This window comes from Conger conger, chromosome 15 (assembly GCF_963514075.1).
Source record: "Conger conger chromosome 15, fConCon1.1, whole genome shotgun sequence".
Classification (NCBI taxonomy): Eukaryota; Metazoa; Chordata; class Actinopteri; order Anguilliformes; family Congridae; genus Conger; species Conger conger.
Window position 1 is genome coordinate 8,415,314 of NC_083774.1, and position 14,284 is coordinate 8,429,597.

Consider the following 14,284-nt stretch of genomic DNA (forward strand, 5'->3'; position numbering starts at 1 on the left):
TTATATCCAATTATATCCAACATACAAAAGAATACAAAGATAAAATAAAACTGAAAGGAACTGAAGTGATTACAAGGGCAGCATGTAATAGTGAAAAGGGTGGTGAGATCAGCCCCTCTAAAGCCCGCTGCCAAAGAGACTCACCCACCCACTGACACCACCTTCCTGTTTTTATTATCCTGTGGGACAAACCATCGTGACTCAGGACATTTTTTTTTCCTACTTTTTTTTTTTTTTTTCGTTTGTTTAGGTTTCAATCGTCTGATATGCTCCACACTGTAATATACACTCAGCACAGCCTGGATTGTGCCCAGCACAGCGATTGGGACTGGGGGACAGCAGAGGTTTGTGAGAGAGACTCACGACTGGTCAGACACACTGGAATAGCTGGGTCATGATGTCACTGTTTTTTGTTTTTTTGTTGTTGTTGTCATGGAGTCACTGTCCCAAGTAGCCGCGTTTTTCAATAGAATTCCACAATATTATGGATAATAACTCCTATATTCCTATCCTATGAGCAAACATAAACCTAAGTATCTTATTTCCCAACTTTACAAAGGGAAATGGTTTCATACATTGCTGTATCAACGCAGTTCCACAATACTGTACTTGAAAGTGTATGAAAAATGTAGCACTTTTTAATAGAAAAATGTTTTTGTATGCTTCATGGACCGCAGGGTCTTTCTATTTGAAGACGGTTCAGTTTTAGTCTCTTACCCCTCGCTAAGAGAGAGAAGGAGAAAGTGAGAAGATTTACAACTGGGTTGTTTTGAGTCATGATTTTGGACACGGTTTTTATTTTTCTTTAACACTTCCAAAATTCCGTGCTTCTCTTGGTCCCCATGGTGTAAGCAATGATTCAACAAATTGAGAAACATCTGACCGACATGGGATTTTGAGGCATGCAGGCAGACTAGGAAAATTGTTGAATGATCCCTAAATTAACTGCGTGTTGCAGTGCAATTAGATTTATTTCAGAGTGCAACTGTTGCTCGCGAATCGCGTAATGTGCGTATGCGTGGCACAGATTAAACCAGAATCGTATTTTTCGTTTTTAACGATCACTCTTTGTTCCGACTGCCTCGGTCACTTACGATCGCCACTGCCGTGGCCGCTTCGACCGGGCCGGTACGTAACAGCTGCAGGGATGTTGCGGCGTCTCTCTCCCTCAGGTGTCTCTCATTGGCTGCCGCGTTGCTCCTCTACTGGGAAAGTGACGTCACCAGTCGGTGGAATTAGCATCCTTCTTTGTGAGGCAGTAGAAGTGCTGCAGAGGCGACTCGGTATAAAACCCCCCGTTAGCACTGGCACAGCCTTCTGCATACGGCTTGGGTCGGACCTACATTTCTCACCTCACGCTCGCAAGACACACACCACACAAAGGGAAGAATGCGAGAAATCGTTCACATTCAAGCTGGCCAATGTGGCAATCAGATTGGAGCAAAGGTAAAAAGAATATATTTTATTTTCTTTATACAAGTACTAATTTTGCCTATCAGAAGTAATGCCTAATTGGCTCCCATATCGCAACTTTTTGCAACGAAGGTCGTTCACTGTCGCCTGTAACTTCAAAACAGTTTTTGAATGTTTATTCAGCTGAATGATTTGTACTGCTTTAAGACGAAATTTACTTTCGAATTCATATTGTAAAGTCACTGGGTGACGCTCTGTCCTGTTTGAGACTAGAAGTGATGCGCATGCTGTGCCGCAGAATGCGACCGTCTTGCTGCGCGTAAATTGGCTGATTGAAACCTTAACATATCTGACCACGCCCAACAATGCTTACGCCCGAAGATATTACTTCTTCTAGAAGGGTGTAAGTTACCAAAGTGTAATAAACACAACCATCTTGGCAGTAAAGTGTCTTTAACAATGTGCCTTTCCCGTGCGTTGAAAGTGGCCCTGTTTGTTTAAATTGAAAGTGTAGGCTTACCTTGAAACTTCCAATAACTAGTTTTGCTAAACTAAAACTTTTTTTAGAGTCTACTGCAGATGTTTGTAATAGTTATATCTGGTAAATGTATATCTGATAGTCTCTCCATTATTACCACCTGCCACACCCTCTGACTGCAGAGGACGGAACAAAGGCATGGCTCGGTTCTGCAGTGCAATCACTGGCGAACATTAGAGGGTGCAAAATATTCGTCTCACATCCCGCAGGCTCGTCGCCGACGCGCTAGAATGGCTGCGACACTGCGTATAAGAGGGGTCTTCATTGTAAGCCTCTCCCTTGTGTGCCGATGGATAATGTGTTGGTTCTAGCCGCACGCATCCAATTTATACATCCCCCGGAGGAATCTTTGTGAATATTAATATTTCAACTTATTTGAATGTAAACAATCATACAATGTACAGAGTGCTTTGAACAGTGCAAGTTTAGGAATAGATTATCTTGGCAAGCATCACTACTTGAATGACTAAGAATGACTGTTTTGCCTCGGGAAGCGGGACTTATGGAAATGTCCTTTTAACCTCCACGCAGCTTCTGTAAAAGTCCAGGGAGCGATGTCCTGTTCTACAGTGATGCTTATTTTGCTGATGTGGCCTTCTCCTCTCTCTGCCTCTATTTGCTGAGCATCATCAGTGAAATCTGGCAGGATAAGGCCTCTCTCTCTCATTAGATTACCATTACCACCTCATTGCCACTTCGCTTACTGGTGCTAACTGGTGCTAATGGGAAACGGCACGTGCAATAGTATCACAACTGATGAAACTTTATGAATTTTACATTGTCTTTAAATCAAGTAGATGTAGATCCCAACTTTATTTACCCCACCGTTTGCGAACCATAGTCCGTGAGATGGGGCCTTTAATTCTTTATAATCTCAGGTTACATTAAACCAGGCTATGACAAGTGTGGATGCTGCCAAACCCATACCATGCATGTTATTTGTCACTGTTTGGTCATCTGAGCAGAAACTCAGCAGGAGATGTTATCTTGGCCGGAGAGCCAGAAGGCCTATTGGATCTAGTCAGCCTGATATAGGTCATTAATGGCGTTGTTCTGACCTTCAAAAGTTCCTGTAGTTTTGGACTGTTACCATAATGTCACCCTTCAGTAGAGATCCAATAGTGTTCCATTCTGTTATGTCACTCACCCACACTTCCATGCAGAAAGCGTTATATGTGGGCGTGCCTGAACAGATTGCATCATCGTATCATACCTGTGAACACGGTCCTGTAACTGAGCCGTGTTCATATTTCTGCATTCTCAGATTCACCCCAATGGCACTGTGACATCCACACTGCAAGCAGCAGTGATTACCCTTCTGATTCAGTTCAAAAGTGCATTCAAATGTACTCAAAGCTTTTGGGCTTGCCTCAAAGGCACATTTTCAGTATTCAAATTTTGTGTTTGAATTCATTTAAAGCTGTTCTTTTAAATGGTAAGAAGCATGAAAAATCTGTTTGTTTCACAGAAAGAAGGTTAAAAAAGTAGTTCAGTTATAGATTCCCTAGAACTGTTTACTTTATATTGTAGTTAATATGAAGAGAAGCTAAATGTGAGTTATGTCTTTGTGAACTCAAGATGAATGTTTTCTGCACAACAGTGTCTGAATTGATGTCTGCTACTCAATTCGCTGATATATTATAAACTTCGCATTTTCACCGAACAGAGGGGAATACTGCATTTCCTGAACATTTCAGAGAACAACTTTCATCTTCTTTTGCAAAAGAGAACTTCTTTTGCAAGCTCAATCACCGTTTGCGGTTTTGCGAAAAAGGAGAACCTCCCTGCATGGAAAAACTTGCAACAATGAGTTTATAGGGGGCTGCAGGTGAGCTCATCTCACTCTGTGGTGCTGCTGGCTGTCTTGCAGTGCACAGGGGATGACTCAGCCTTCATTGATCCCAGAGTGGGGAGGAACCAAGTCAGTGCAGGAGCTGGGGGGGGTCAGTGCTGGAGCTGGGGGGGGGGGGGTCAGTGCAGGAGCTGGGGGGAGGGGGTCAGTGCAGGAGCTGGGGGGAGGGGGTCAGTGCAGGAGCTATGGGGGGGGGTCAGTGCTGGAGCTTTGGGGGGCGAAGGCGAGTCAGTGCAGGAGCTGAGGGGGGGGGGGGTCAGTGCAGGAGCTATGGGGGGGGGGTCAGTGCAGGAGTTGAGGGGGGGGGGGTGGGGGGTCAGTGCAGGAGCTGAGGGGGGGGGTGGGGGGTCAGTGCAGGAGCTGGGGGGGGGTGGGGGGGTCAGTACTGGAGCTGGGGGGGGGTGGGGGGTCAGTAATGGAGCTGGGGGGGGGGTCAGTGCAGGAGCTGGGGGGAGGGGGGGGTCAGTGCAGGAGCTGGGGGGAGGGGGGGGTCAGTGCAGGAGCTGGGGGGAGGGGGGGGTCAGTGCTGGAGCTTTGGGGGGCGAAGGCGAGTCAGTGCAGGAGCTGAGGGGGGGGGGGTCAGTGCTGGAGTTGAGGGGGGGGGTCAGTGCAGGAGCTGAGGGGGGGGGGGCAGTGCAGGAGTTGAGGGGGGGGGTGGGGGGTCAGTGCAGGAGCTGAGGGGGGGGGGGGGTCAGTACTGGAGCTGGGGGGGGGTGGGGGGTCAGTACTGGAGCTGGCGGGGGGGGGTCAGTGCAGGAGCTGGGAGGGGCTTGAGAAGGCACAGAGAGGTCAGCCTCCATCATTTTACCACGCCAGTCACACCGTGGACCATCATCCACTCAGGGTCATTCCATTGGCCTCGCCACAACGGAGAGGTCTTCATAACGCTTTGCTGAAGAGATTGGCTTTTAAACGATCTGAAATGCTTTTAATTTCGCTGTCTGAAAGACCTCTGGGTTTTATATGTGCGAAAGCCTTCCATGATGTCATCACTCTAACATGTCTTTTAATTCAAAGCAGAGGCTGGACGGTGAATTATGTCAGCCTCTCTCAGCCACCAGAGAGCTGGGATCAGGGGGCTGACATGATCGGATGACATAATGCAATCCCTCTGGGGGCGGTGTGGCAGGCCGTGTTGTTGCATGCATTTGCCACATCAATAACTTATCACCTGAATCTTGACTTCATCACCAAAACCCCATAAAGACTGAAACAAACACCCCATGCAAGCCCAGTTTCCAGAAACAGCTGGCAAATGTAAAATAGGGGGAGCTAACTAGCAAAAGGGCTAATTACCAATTTAGATGGGCAGTTGACATCTGTGTTGTACAGGGAGCCCACAGAACTGGCCATTAGCATGCAGGAGGCCACACTGACATCTCCCCGTTGTGGATGGCGGTGGTGGGTGGGTGGGGGAGAGAGAGGGGGGCTTTGGGTGTTGGCTGAAGCCAGTTGAGGAGAGGCCATTGTTCAGCTGTGCAGGAGGACATCAGGAAAGAGGGAGGAGGGCGTGGCCCTGGCTCCGTATAGCAGAACCAGGAGGAAAGCTACATGCAGGATACTCATTTTATCCCACTTGGTGACAAATGTAGGTTAGCATAATTATATGGGCCATTATCAGAGGAATATTTCATGCTTTTTTTATACCATTGATTGCTCAAAGTTCCGGGTTTCTGTGCTCACATCCTTATATGATTCTTCCACAATATTTGTGTATTCCAGTCCAGCATTGATGGCAAACAGAAGCGCATTCGGGATACAGTTTTTAAGAATAAGAAATTGAAAAGGGCTCTGGTTACGTGATTTTCTCTGTCAGGTCAGTCTGTTATTTTTTTGGACGTCAGTGATATTTTGGAGCCCTCATTAATGCTGTACACAGATTAGCTATAGAATGTGAGGATTTTTAGATCCTTCCAAGGAAACTGAGTGTTTACTTTAGGCTTTTCTGGGGATTAATCCAACTGAGCAATATTCACACATATGCTTGTACACACACACACATGCACACCAGTATACACACACATAGACACACACATACATACTCACACACAGAGAGACAGACAGACAGACCGACACACACACACACATACATACGCATAGGCACACACACACACACACACACACACACACACACACACACATGCAGACAGACAGACTGACACACACACACGCACACACACACACACACACATAGACACACACACACATACACACACTCACAGAGAGAGAGAGAGATAGACAGACCGACACACTCACACATACATACGCATAGGCACACACACACACACACACACATGTGCACACATGCGTGCACACACACAAGCAGACACACACACACACACAGGGAAGTAATGCAGGGGACACCATCAAGACTTCCATATTGTCCCGGGTGTGCCTGATGTCACGTTTCCTGTTGGTCAGTATGGGCTCTGTGGAGCGGCACGGAGCGAGACAGAGCGAGACAGAGAGAGCTCTCATTGTAAGCCTCTCCCAGTGTGATCCTACAGTCACTCTGTTAAAGGGGACAGGGCACTAGTGTGAGAGTGATTCACAGCCCAGTTCCAATCACCAGGCCGGTCTACTGTGTGTTCTCTGGACGGAGCCCAAATAAAAGCAAAAAGAAAAGTACAAACAGAAAATAACAAGATTTGGGAGATTAAGACAATCTGGGCTCAGACAGGGAGCACTAGAGCAGGCTTGAGAGAGTGAAATTTGTATGGAAAAATACAGATAAAATCAAAAAAGAAAGGGCACCCCTGGTGTAAAATCCAGTTACCAGCTGTTTCAAAACATAGCTTGAGCTGGTCAAACCATGTGGAGTATAGAGCTGGTCTAACCGGTCAACCAGCGACCAGCTGTTTCAAAACCTAGCTTGAGCTTTTTTTTCATGCAGGGACCATCAGTCTTTTCAATACAGAAAACAAAACCTATGAAGGTACAGTGTTTCTCCATTAAATGCACATTTAGCAGTGTGGGTATATTCTTAGGAATACATAATGAATCTGCTTTGTTCGGCACAGAGCTAGTCACCCAGGTCTTTGTCACTCGGGGAGTTATTATTTTAATCGGTCTCGTTCCTTTTAACAGCGTGTTTCTGTCTGATATGTCAGAAAATAAAGTGGGGTTGCGAACTTCAGCGCTAGAGTGAGCCGGGATAAGGTCTCCTCATTCAGAGTGGGCAGGCTCTAGCTGAGCTCACAGGAATCACATGGCCATAACCGTTTCGTTTCCTGGTCGTGCTGGGAGACGGTGCTCACTAGCGCCACTGTGGTTGGCTCCAGTATTGCGTCATTCAGACCCGTTTTAAATGTAAAGTCGATGCGACATTTGCGGTGAAAATGCGGTCAATACCTTTTTTTTTTTTTTTTTTCCCAGAAGAAAATGTCATCGCAATCTGTGTTTTTCCTTCATCTCAGGAAAGGTTATTGTGTTATTAGGACAATACCGCAGTACTCTGTGGACAAATCAGGGGCGTATAACGTCTCTCCCTCTCACACGCTTAGTGCAGGAGCCACACTCCGCTCTGGCTCCGAATGTACAACATGGCGGCGCCGGTAAACTTGCGTTTCCGCAGTTCCAAAGCCCAGGGGCGGTCAGTGGGTGGCCTGACAGGCACGTGCTCCATGTTTCCCCTGCAGTCTGGGGCCGGATCCACTGGAGGCTCTGAAAGTGCTGACATATGCGGATGTCAGCTGCTCTGCTTGGGACTGTTCCTCTGACATATAGTGTCCTGACAGCACCTGCTCCAGCCAGCTGTCTTCCTCTGGGAGAAGCCTGGCCTGGCCTGCCCCCCCCCCCCCTTCCCCTGCCCCCCCCCCCCTTCCCCTGCCCCCCCCCCCCCTTCCCCTACAACCCCCCCCCCCCTCTCCACCACTGTCTCTACCTTCCTCCTCACTCTGCAGCTCCATTCAGCAGGACACACAGACCGGCTCCACACAGGGCTGCCACCCACACGACAAATTACAGGTCTATAGTCAGCCACCGAAAAATAAACACTATAGTGCTGCAACTACTGCAGTGGCTCCCAGTCCTGTTCCTGGAGATCTACTCCAGCCCTGTCAAAGCACGCCTCATTCAGCGGCTGGAGCAGGGCTGCCCAACCCTGTTCCTGGAGCTCTACCGTCCTGTAGGTTTTCACTCCAACCCTAACAAAGCACACCTCATTCAGCGGCTAGAGCAGGGCTGCCCAACCCTGTTCCTGGAGCTCTACCGTCCTGTAGGTTTTCACTCCAACCCTAACAAAGCACACCTCATTCAGCGGCTAGAGCAGGGCTGCCCAACCCTGTTCCTGGTGATCTACCATCCTGTAGGTTTTCACTGCAGCTCTGGCAAACACCTTATTCAACAACAAGAGATCTCTTTGAGCTGCTAATTCGTACAATCAGATTTTCCAAAAATTAGGGTTTAAATGAAAACCCATAGGATGATAGGGTTGGGTACCACTGAACCACTGTGTCCTGTGGCCTTGTTCTAGTGTTTATTGGGGTATTTTAGTTAACAAAAATATGTTATTTAGCCCATTTATGCATGGATATGGAGAAAAGTAGAATCTAAATTGGGAACATTAAGGACAGAACTGACTTGTAAAATCATGGTTGCCACCCTGTACACATTGTGTTGTTACTCATTACATTACATTACATTATTGGCATTTGGCAGACGCTCTTATCCAGAGCGACATACAGTTGATTAGACTAAGCAGGAGACAATCCTCCCCTGGAGCAATGCAGGGTTAAGGGCCTTGCTCAAGGGCCCAACGGCTGTGCGGATCTTATTGTGGCTACACCGGGATTAGAACCACTGACCTTGCGTGTCCCAGTCATTTACCTTAACCGCTACGCTACAGGCTGCCCTACTCAGTACTCAGCACTTCATTGATCAATGAAAGCAGTTAATTACAGTTAACTCACCTCGCCTGGTTTCTTGGGTCTGAAATGGTTGCTGATATGAAGGCAAAGGCCAACACCAGCCACACCCTGTGGCTCTCCGGGAGCAGGAGAGGTTATTGTGTTATTAGGACAATACCGCAGTGCTCTGTGGACAAATCAGGGACATATTACGTCACTCCCTCTCACACGCTTAGTGCAGGAGCCACACTCCACTGCTGTACATGTAGTGGCAGCCATTAATAGAGGGCTCAGTTTGTCGGCCATTTTGTTTCAGTTCTGGGAGGTGATCAGCGACGAGCACGGCATCGACCCCACGGGAAACTACGTAGGCGACTCCGACCTGCAGCTGGAGAGGATCAGCGTCTATTACAATGAGGCTTCCTGTGAGTCCCTGCTTACGCATGCAATCCTGTGCTGCTCAGAGCCGCTATGGGCCGGAGTCACGGACACAGATTAAGCTTAGTCCTGGAGTAAACTGAGTTTCGTAAAGAGCAGGGGTGTCAAACTCCAGTCCTGGAGGGCCGCAGTGTCTGCTGGTTTTTGTTGTGCGTCAGCACAAGAGATGAATTTCAAAGTCTTTCATTGGCTAAAGTGTCCCCACACCTTGTTCTCAAGTCCTTCAGTGGCTGCTGTTTGAAAGGAAACCACAAATACCAGCAGACACTACAGCCCTCCAGGACTGGAGTTTGACACCGCTGGTATAGAGAATCAAAATTAGGATTTAGTTTCGGACTATCCTTAGCAGGATTTGTGTCTGTGAAGCAGATCAGTGGAAGTAAGACAACATGTCTAGTCATTTCATATATTAAAAAAAATTTGTATCTTAACAAATTGGGATATAAGCAAAACAGATATTTTTCTACGTAATCTTAAAGATCTATGAAAATGTAAGTATTTCCAATGATGGAATTGGGAATGGTTGGTTTAGGCAGGTGTGAGGTTAGCTGGTCTTATAGAATATTGGATTGTGCCCTGGTGTAATTTATCCCTTGCGTTTCATTTCTCACCTAGCCTCCAAGTACGTACCCAGAGCCATCCTGGTGGACCTGGAGCCCGGCACCATGGACAGTGTTCGATCGGGAGCCTTCGGCCATCTGTTCAGACCAGACAACTTCATCTTTGGTCAGTGGAGCTCTTTCCATTACAATTATTTAGCTGATGCTTTTATTCACATTGATGAGGGGGCCAAGCCCCCAGGGACAAGGGCCTCAAGGGTCCAACAGCTTAAGGGCCTCAAGGGTCCAACAGCTGCACTGATCTTATTGTGGCTACACTGGGGCTTGAACCAGCAACCTTCCAGGTCCCTGTCAAACACCTTGGCCACTAGGCTATTGACCGCCCTTTTTTGACTAGGCTGGGAGTGTCAGACACAAGGGCCCTGTTCATTGACAAACTGATGAAGGCCTGAAGACCAACCATTATATAATTTTAAAACAGCTCTGAGATTTGAAATGGTGCCCGTTATTCACTGGCAGTTAAACCTAATTTCTGTATGTGACTGAAATAGCACGTTGAACTCAATTCTGAAAAGATACTGCACGCAGGGCTGAGAGCCCGCGGCAAATCTAATCTTCAGAAGCAGCTGCCCCCGTTTCAGTCGGAGGTAATTTGCCTTGGGGTGTAGGAGGGGCCGCCATATTGATGGCATCTGTCCTTGGCCGCGTAGACAAGGTTGTGTTCCGATGCTACATCCATCAGGCTGGGAGGGATCGATGGCTTTTATTCAAGCAGTCAGGGGGTCTGTGCTGAGTGGGCCTCTTGGAGAGATTCATCACTTTGACTGGAGTTAACTCTTTCAACACCCCAGTGAGCCTGATTAAAGGAGTTTTCTACGGTAAATGAGTTAACTCACCTCTTGCAAGAATTAGGACAAACGGTAAGAGCATCACAAACACCGTAACGGTATAATTTCATATTCGATTCATTTCGTGCTTTTTGCAAGTAATGTCATTCCGAGATAAAATCGGGTCGCTTGACCATCACGAAAAGAGGTCGGTCATTTTTATGTTTTCTTTTCATTTTAATGTTTTGACCTATGATGCAATGAAGTTTAAATAAAGTATATAATAATAATAATAATAATAGTAATAATAATACACGTTTTATTGTTGGGTTTGAATATGTATTCAGTATGAGAGACATCTAAAGAACAGAAATGGTTGTGTTGCTGTGACCCCACAGGTCAGAGTGGTGCTGGGAACAACTGGGCCAAGGGCCACTACACAGAGGGAGCGGAGCTGGTGGACTCGGTCCTGGACGTGGTGAGGAAGGAGTGTGAGAACTGTGACTGCCTACAGGGCTTCCAGCTCACCCACTCCCTGGGCGGGGGCACGGGCTCCGGCATGGGCACCCTGCTGATCAGCAAGGTCCGGGAGGAGTACCCCGACCGCATCATGAACACGTTCAGCGTGGTGCCCTCGCCCAAGGTGTCGGACACGGTGGTGGAGCCCTACAACGCCACCCTCTCCATCCACCAGCTGGTGGAGAACACGGACGAGACCTACTGCATCGACAACGAGGCGCTCTACGACATCTGCTTCCGCACGCTCAAGCTGGCCACGCCGACCTACGGCGACCTCAACCACCTGGTCTCCGCCACCATGAGCGGGGTCACCACCTCGCTGCGCTTCCCCGGGCAGCTCAACGCCGACCTGCGCAAGCTGGCCGTCAATATGGTGCCCTTCCCCCGCCTGCACTTCTTCATGCCCGGCTTCGCCCCGCTGACGGCGCGCGGGAGCCAGCAGTACCGCGCCCTCACCGTGCCCGAGCTCACCCAGCAGATGTTCGACGCCAAGAACATGATGGCGGCCTGCGACCCGCGGCACGGCCGCTACCTCACCGTGGCGACGGTCTTCAGGGGACGCATGTCCATGAAGGAGGTGGACGAGCAGATGCTGGCCATCCAGAGCAAGAACAGCAGCTACTTCGTGGAGTGGATCCCCAACAACGTCAAGGTGGCCGTCTGCGACATCCCGCCCAGGGGCCTCAAGATGTCCTCCACCTTCATCGGCAACAGCACGGCCATCCAGGAGCTCTTCAAGCGCATCTCCGAGCAGTTCACCGCCATGTTCCGCCGCAAGGCCTTCCTCCACTGGTACACCGGCGAGGGCATGGACGAGATGGAGTTCACCGAGGCCGAGAGCAACATGAACGACCTGGTGTCCGAGTACCAGCAGTACCAGGACGCCACCGCCGAGGAGGAAGGGGAGATGTACGAGGACGACGACGAGGAGTCGGAGATCCAAAAGTGAACGCTCTGGAAGCAGAAATCACTCTCCAATCAGTGTTCAGAAGCCGCTCTGTATTCTCCACGCGGGCCGAAGTGGGTCTCCTCACCTCTCCTAGCTGCCCTAGGATTCTACCTCCCTCTCAGTGTTCGTTTCTTCTCTCTGCTAACTCTTTAGCGTCAAATTCCTAGTTCACTGACTGTATCATTGCTTCTTATTGGTAATATCTTACCTGCTAAAAGTTCTTCTCCAGTTCTATACAAACTTGACTACTCGGTTTAAAAATGTGCAAGAAATAAAGTAGTGTTTCAAAACTAACCGATGAGTTCAACTAGCTCTCAGTTGTTATTTTGACCATTTCAAACCCCCCCCCCCCTCCTCCCCCCTTCAGATTGTTTTATTTTCTACTCATTTTGAATATGCCAGTTTTTACTTTTTGGGGAATTCTCAATAAATGTATTGCTCTCAAAGGGAGAACTCTTGTTTTCACAACATGCTTTAAAAATACCTTTTTGCCTTCATATTTAATTGGGAGCACCAGGGTTTTTTGGTTTCTTTTTAAACAGAGAAAATGCGTGTGAAGGGGTAAAGTAGCCCTGCTAATGTTAGACTGACAGCGTGACTGTCCCCAGTGTAAGTGACCTAGATGGTGGATAAAAATATCTGTGCTCCCTGGGGTTAAAGTACACCTCAGTAAAGCGTTGATCGCAGGGGCCCTGTGGCTGGACTGGAAGTGGATTCCTGTGACCTTGGACTTCTCAACAAGACAAATCACATGGTAGCAACAGCGCTATGTGCACAGCCAAAAGAAAATATCCCTGAACAAAGCAGGCTTTATACCAGTCAAGACACTGACCGGCTATAGCTCTAGTGCTGACTAATTTCAGATGATTGCCCACAAATGCCTCGGGTAAGATGCCTCTAGCTCTCTGTACAGTGCCTCTCTTTGTGGGGCACAGAAGTATCTTTTCACTGGCTTATATAGATGACTCAAAGCAGTATGTGTTTATCTTTGCAATGGATATAAATGTTGATCTGTTAGAATTTACTGTAGCTGCAAAATCATTTAGGATTTTATTTTTGGCTCGCTTCTTGCTAGCTAATCCACGTGTGCACACATTACTCACTGATGTTCGATGACCATTACTATGAGGAGGCCCTTTAAAGGATTGTGCTGATGGTATTATGATACATTATTCATTATTGCTCAGAGACACAAGTACTCCAGACACTCAAAGTTAATTGAGCTCGGGATAGTGCAACACTCTGGACATGCGTAATTAATGGGAGGCCATCTTGTTGTAAAACACTCCGTTTTAATAATTAATTGGTACATAAGAGCAGGGAACTTTATGACTGGGGAATGAGCTCAGCCCTGCATGGAGCCACGCTACTGGAGATGATCCGGTAGGAGGAAGCCGAAAAGCCCAAAATAGAGGACATGGGCGATTGTGCGGACAAACGAGGCACATTGTGTTGGTGAGACAGTCTGGGTAGGTATTCTTCTGGATCTAATGAATCCGGATGAACACTGTGGTAGGAATAGTGTCTCATGCGCTGATTCATCCCCAAGGACTCTGGCCTCAACCGGTCCAGTGTCACAGTACTGAGTCAGCAATCGCATTACATTACAGTTGGCTGCACTCAGGGGCCCAACAGCTGCATGGATCTTATTGTGCTAGGTTACAGGCTGCCCCATTTTGGAGCTTAGATACCTAATTAATCTGAATAAATCACACCAGCTGCACTGTTACTCAAATTCAGAATTTTCTCTAGTCATTCAATTCACCGGGACTGAAGAGGTTAATAATCTAATGCAATCAGCTCTCTTGTTCCTCGGCAACACGGGAGGAAGGAAAACAGGAAATGGTGCAGTACCACGTTCCAACATATAAATCAACAGGCAGGAAGTTTTTGTCACTTGAAAGTTTTCTTTTAAACACACACATTTAAGTTCTATTTTAAGAAATACATATCTACTCAATAATAGTCTCTGTCTCCCATGAAGGCAGTCCGAATACCTACTCAGTGGAGTGCCAGGAGTTTCTAGCACTGAAAAATAAAACGTAAAAGACTGGGCCGGAAGCGCAGTTGGCACTCTGATACATTCAACCCCTGTGCTCCTATATGAGTTCAATGCTGATAATTGGCCAGAGCAAAATGACCATGGGCCGGTTTCACAGACGGCCTTGTCCTCGTCTAAATTTTAATTTTAATGGAGATTCTCCATCCAAAAAATATCTATAAAAATTTTGTCCAGGACTAAGGTTAATATGTGTCCATGAAACCGGCTCATTGTCTTTTACATTTGCACTCGTGTGTCACACAACTATTATTAGCCAATCTGCCCTGTATAATAATAGTA

General features: G+C 47.7%; 1 protein-coding gene across 1 annotated transcript; it reads left to right on the plus strand.

Annotated features, from left to right (window-relative positions):
• Positions 1–1,251: 1,251 nt before the first annotated feature.
• On the plus strand, positions 1,252–12,237 carry LOC133111162 (tubulin beta-3 chain). The gene is made up of 4 exons (XM_061221319.1): positions 1,252–1,446; positions 8,967–9,075; positions 9,704–9,814; positions 10,874–12,237. Exons 1-4 carry the CDS (start codon positions 1,390–1,392, stop codon positions 11,941–11,943), a joined length of 1,347 nt encoding a protein of 448 aa, XP_061077303.1. The 5' UTR covers positions 1,252–1,389; the 3' UTR covers positions 11,944–12,237.
• The last annotated feature ends 2,047 nt before the right edge of the window (positions 12,238–14,284 follow it).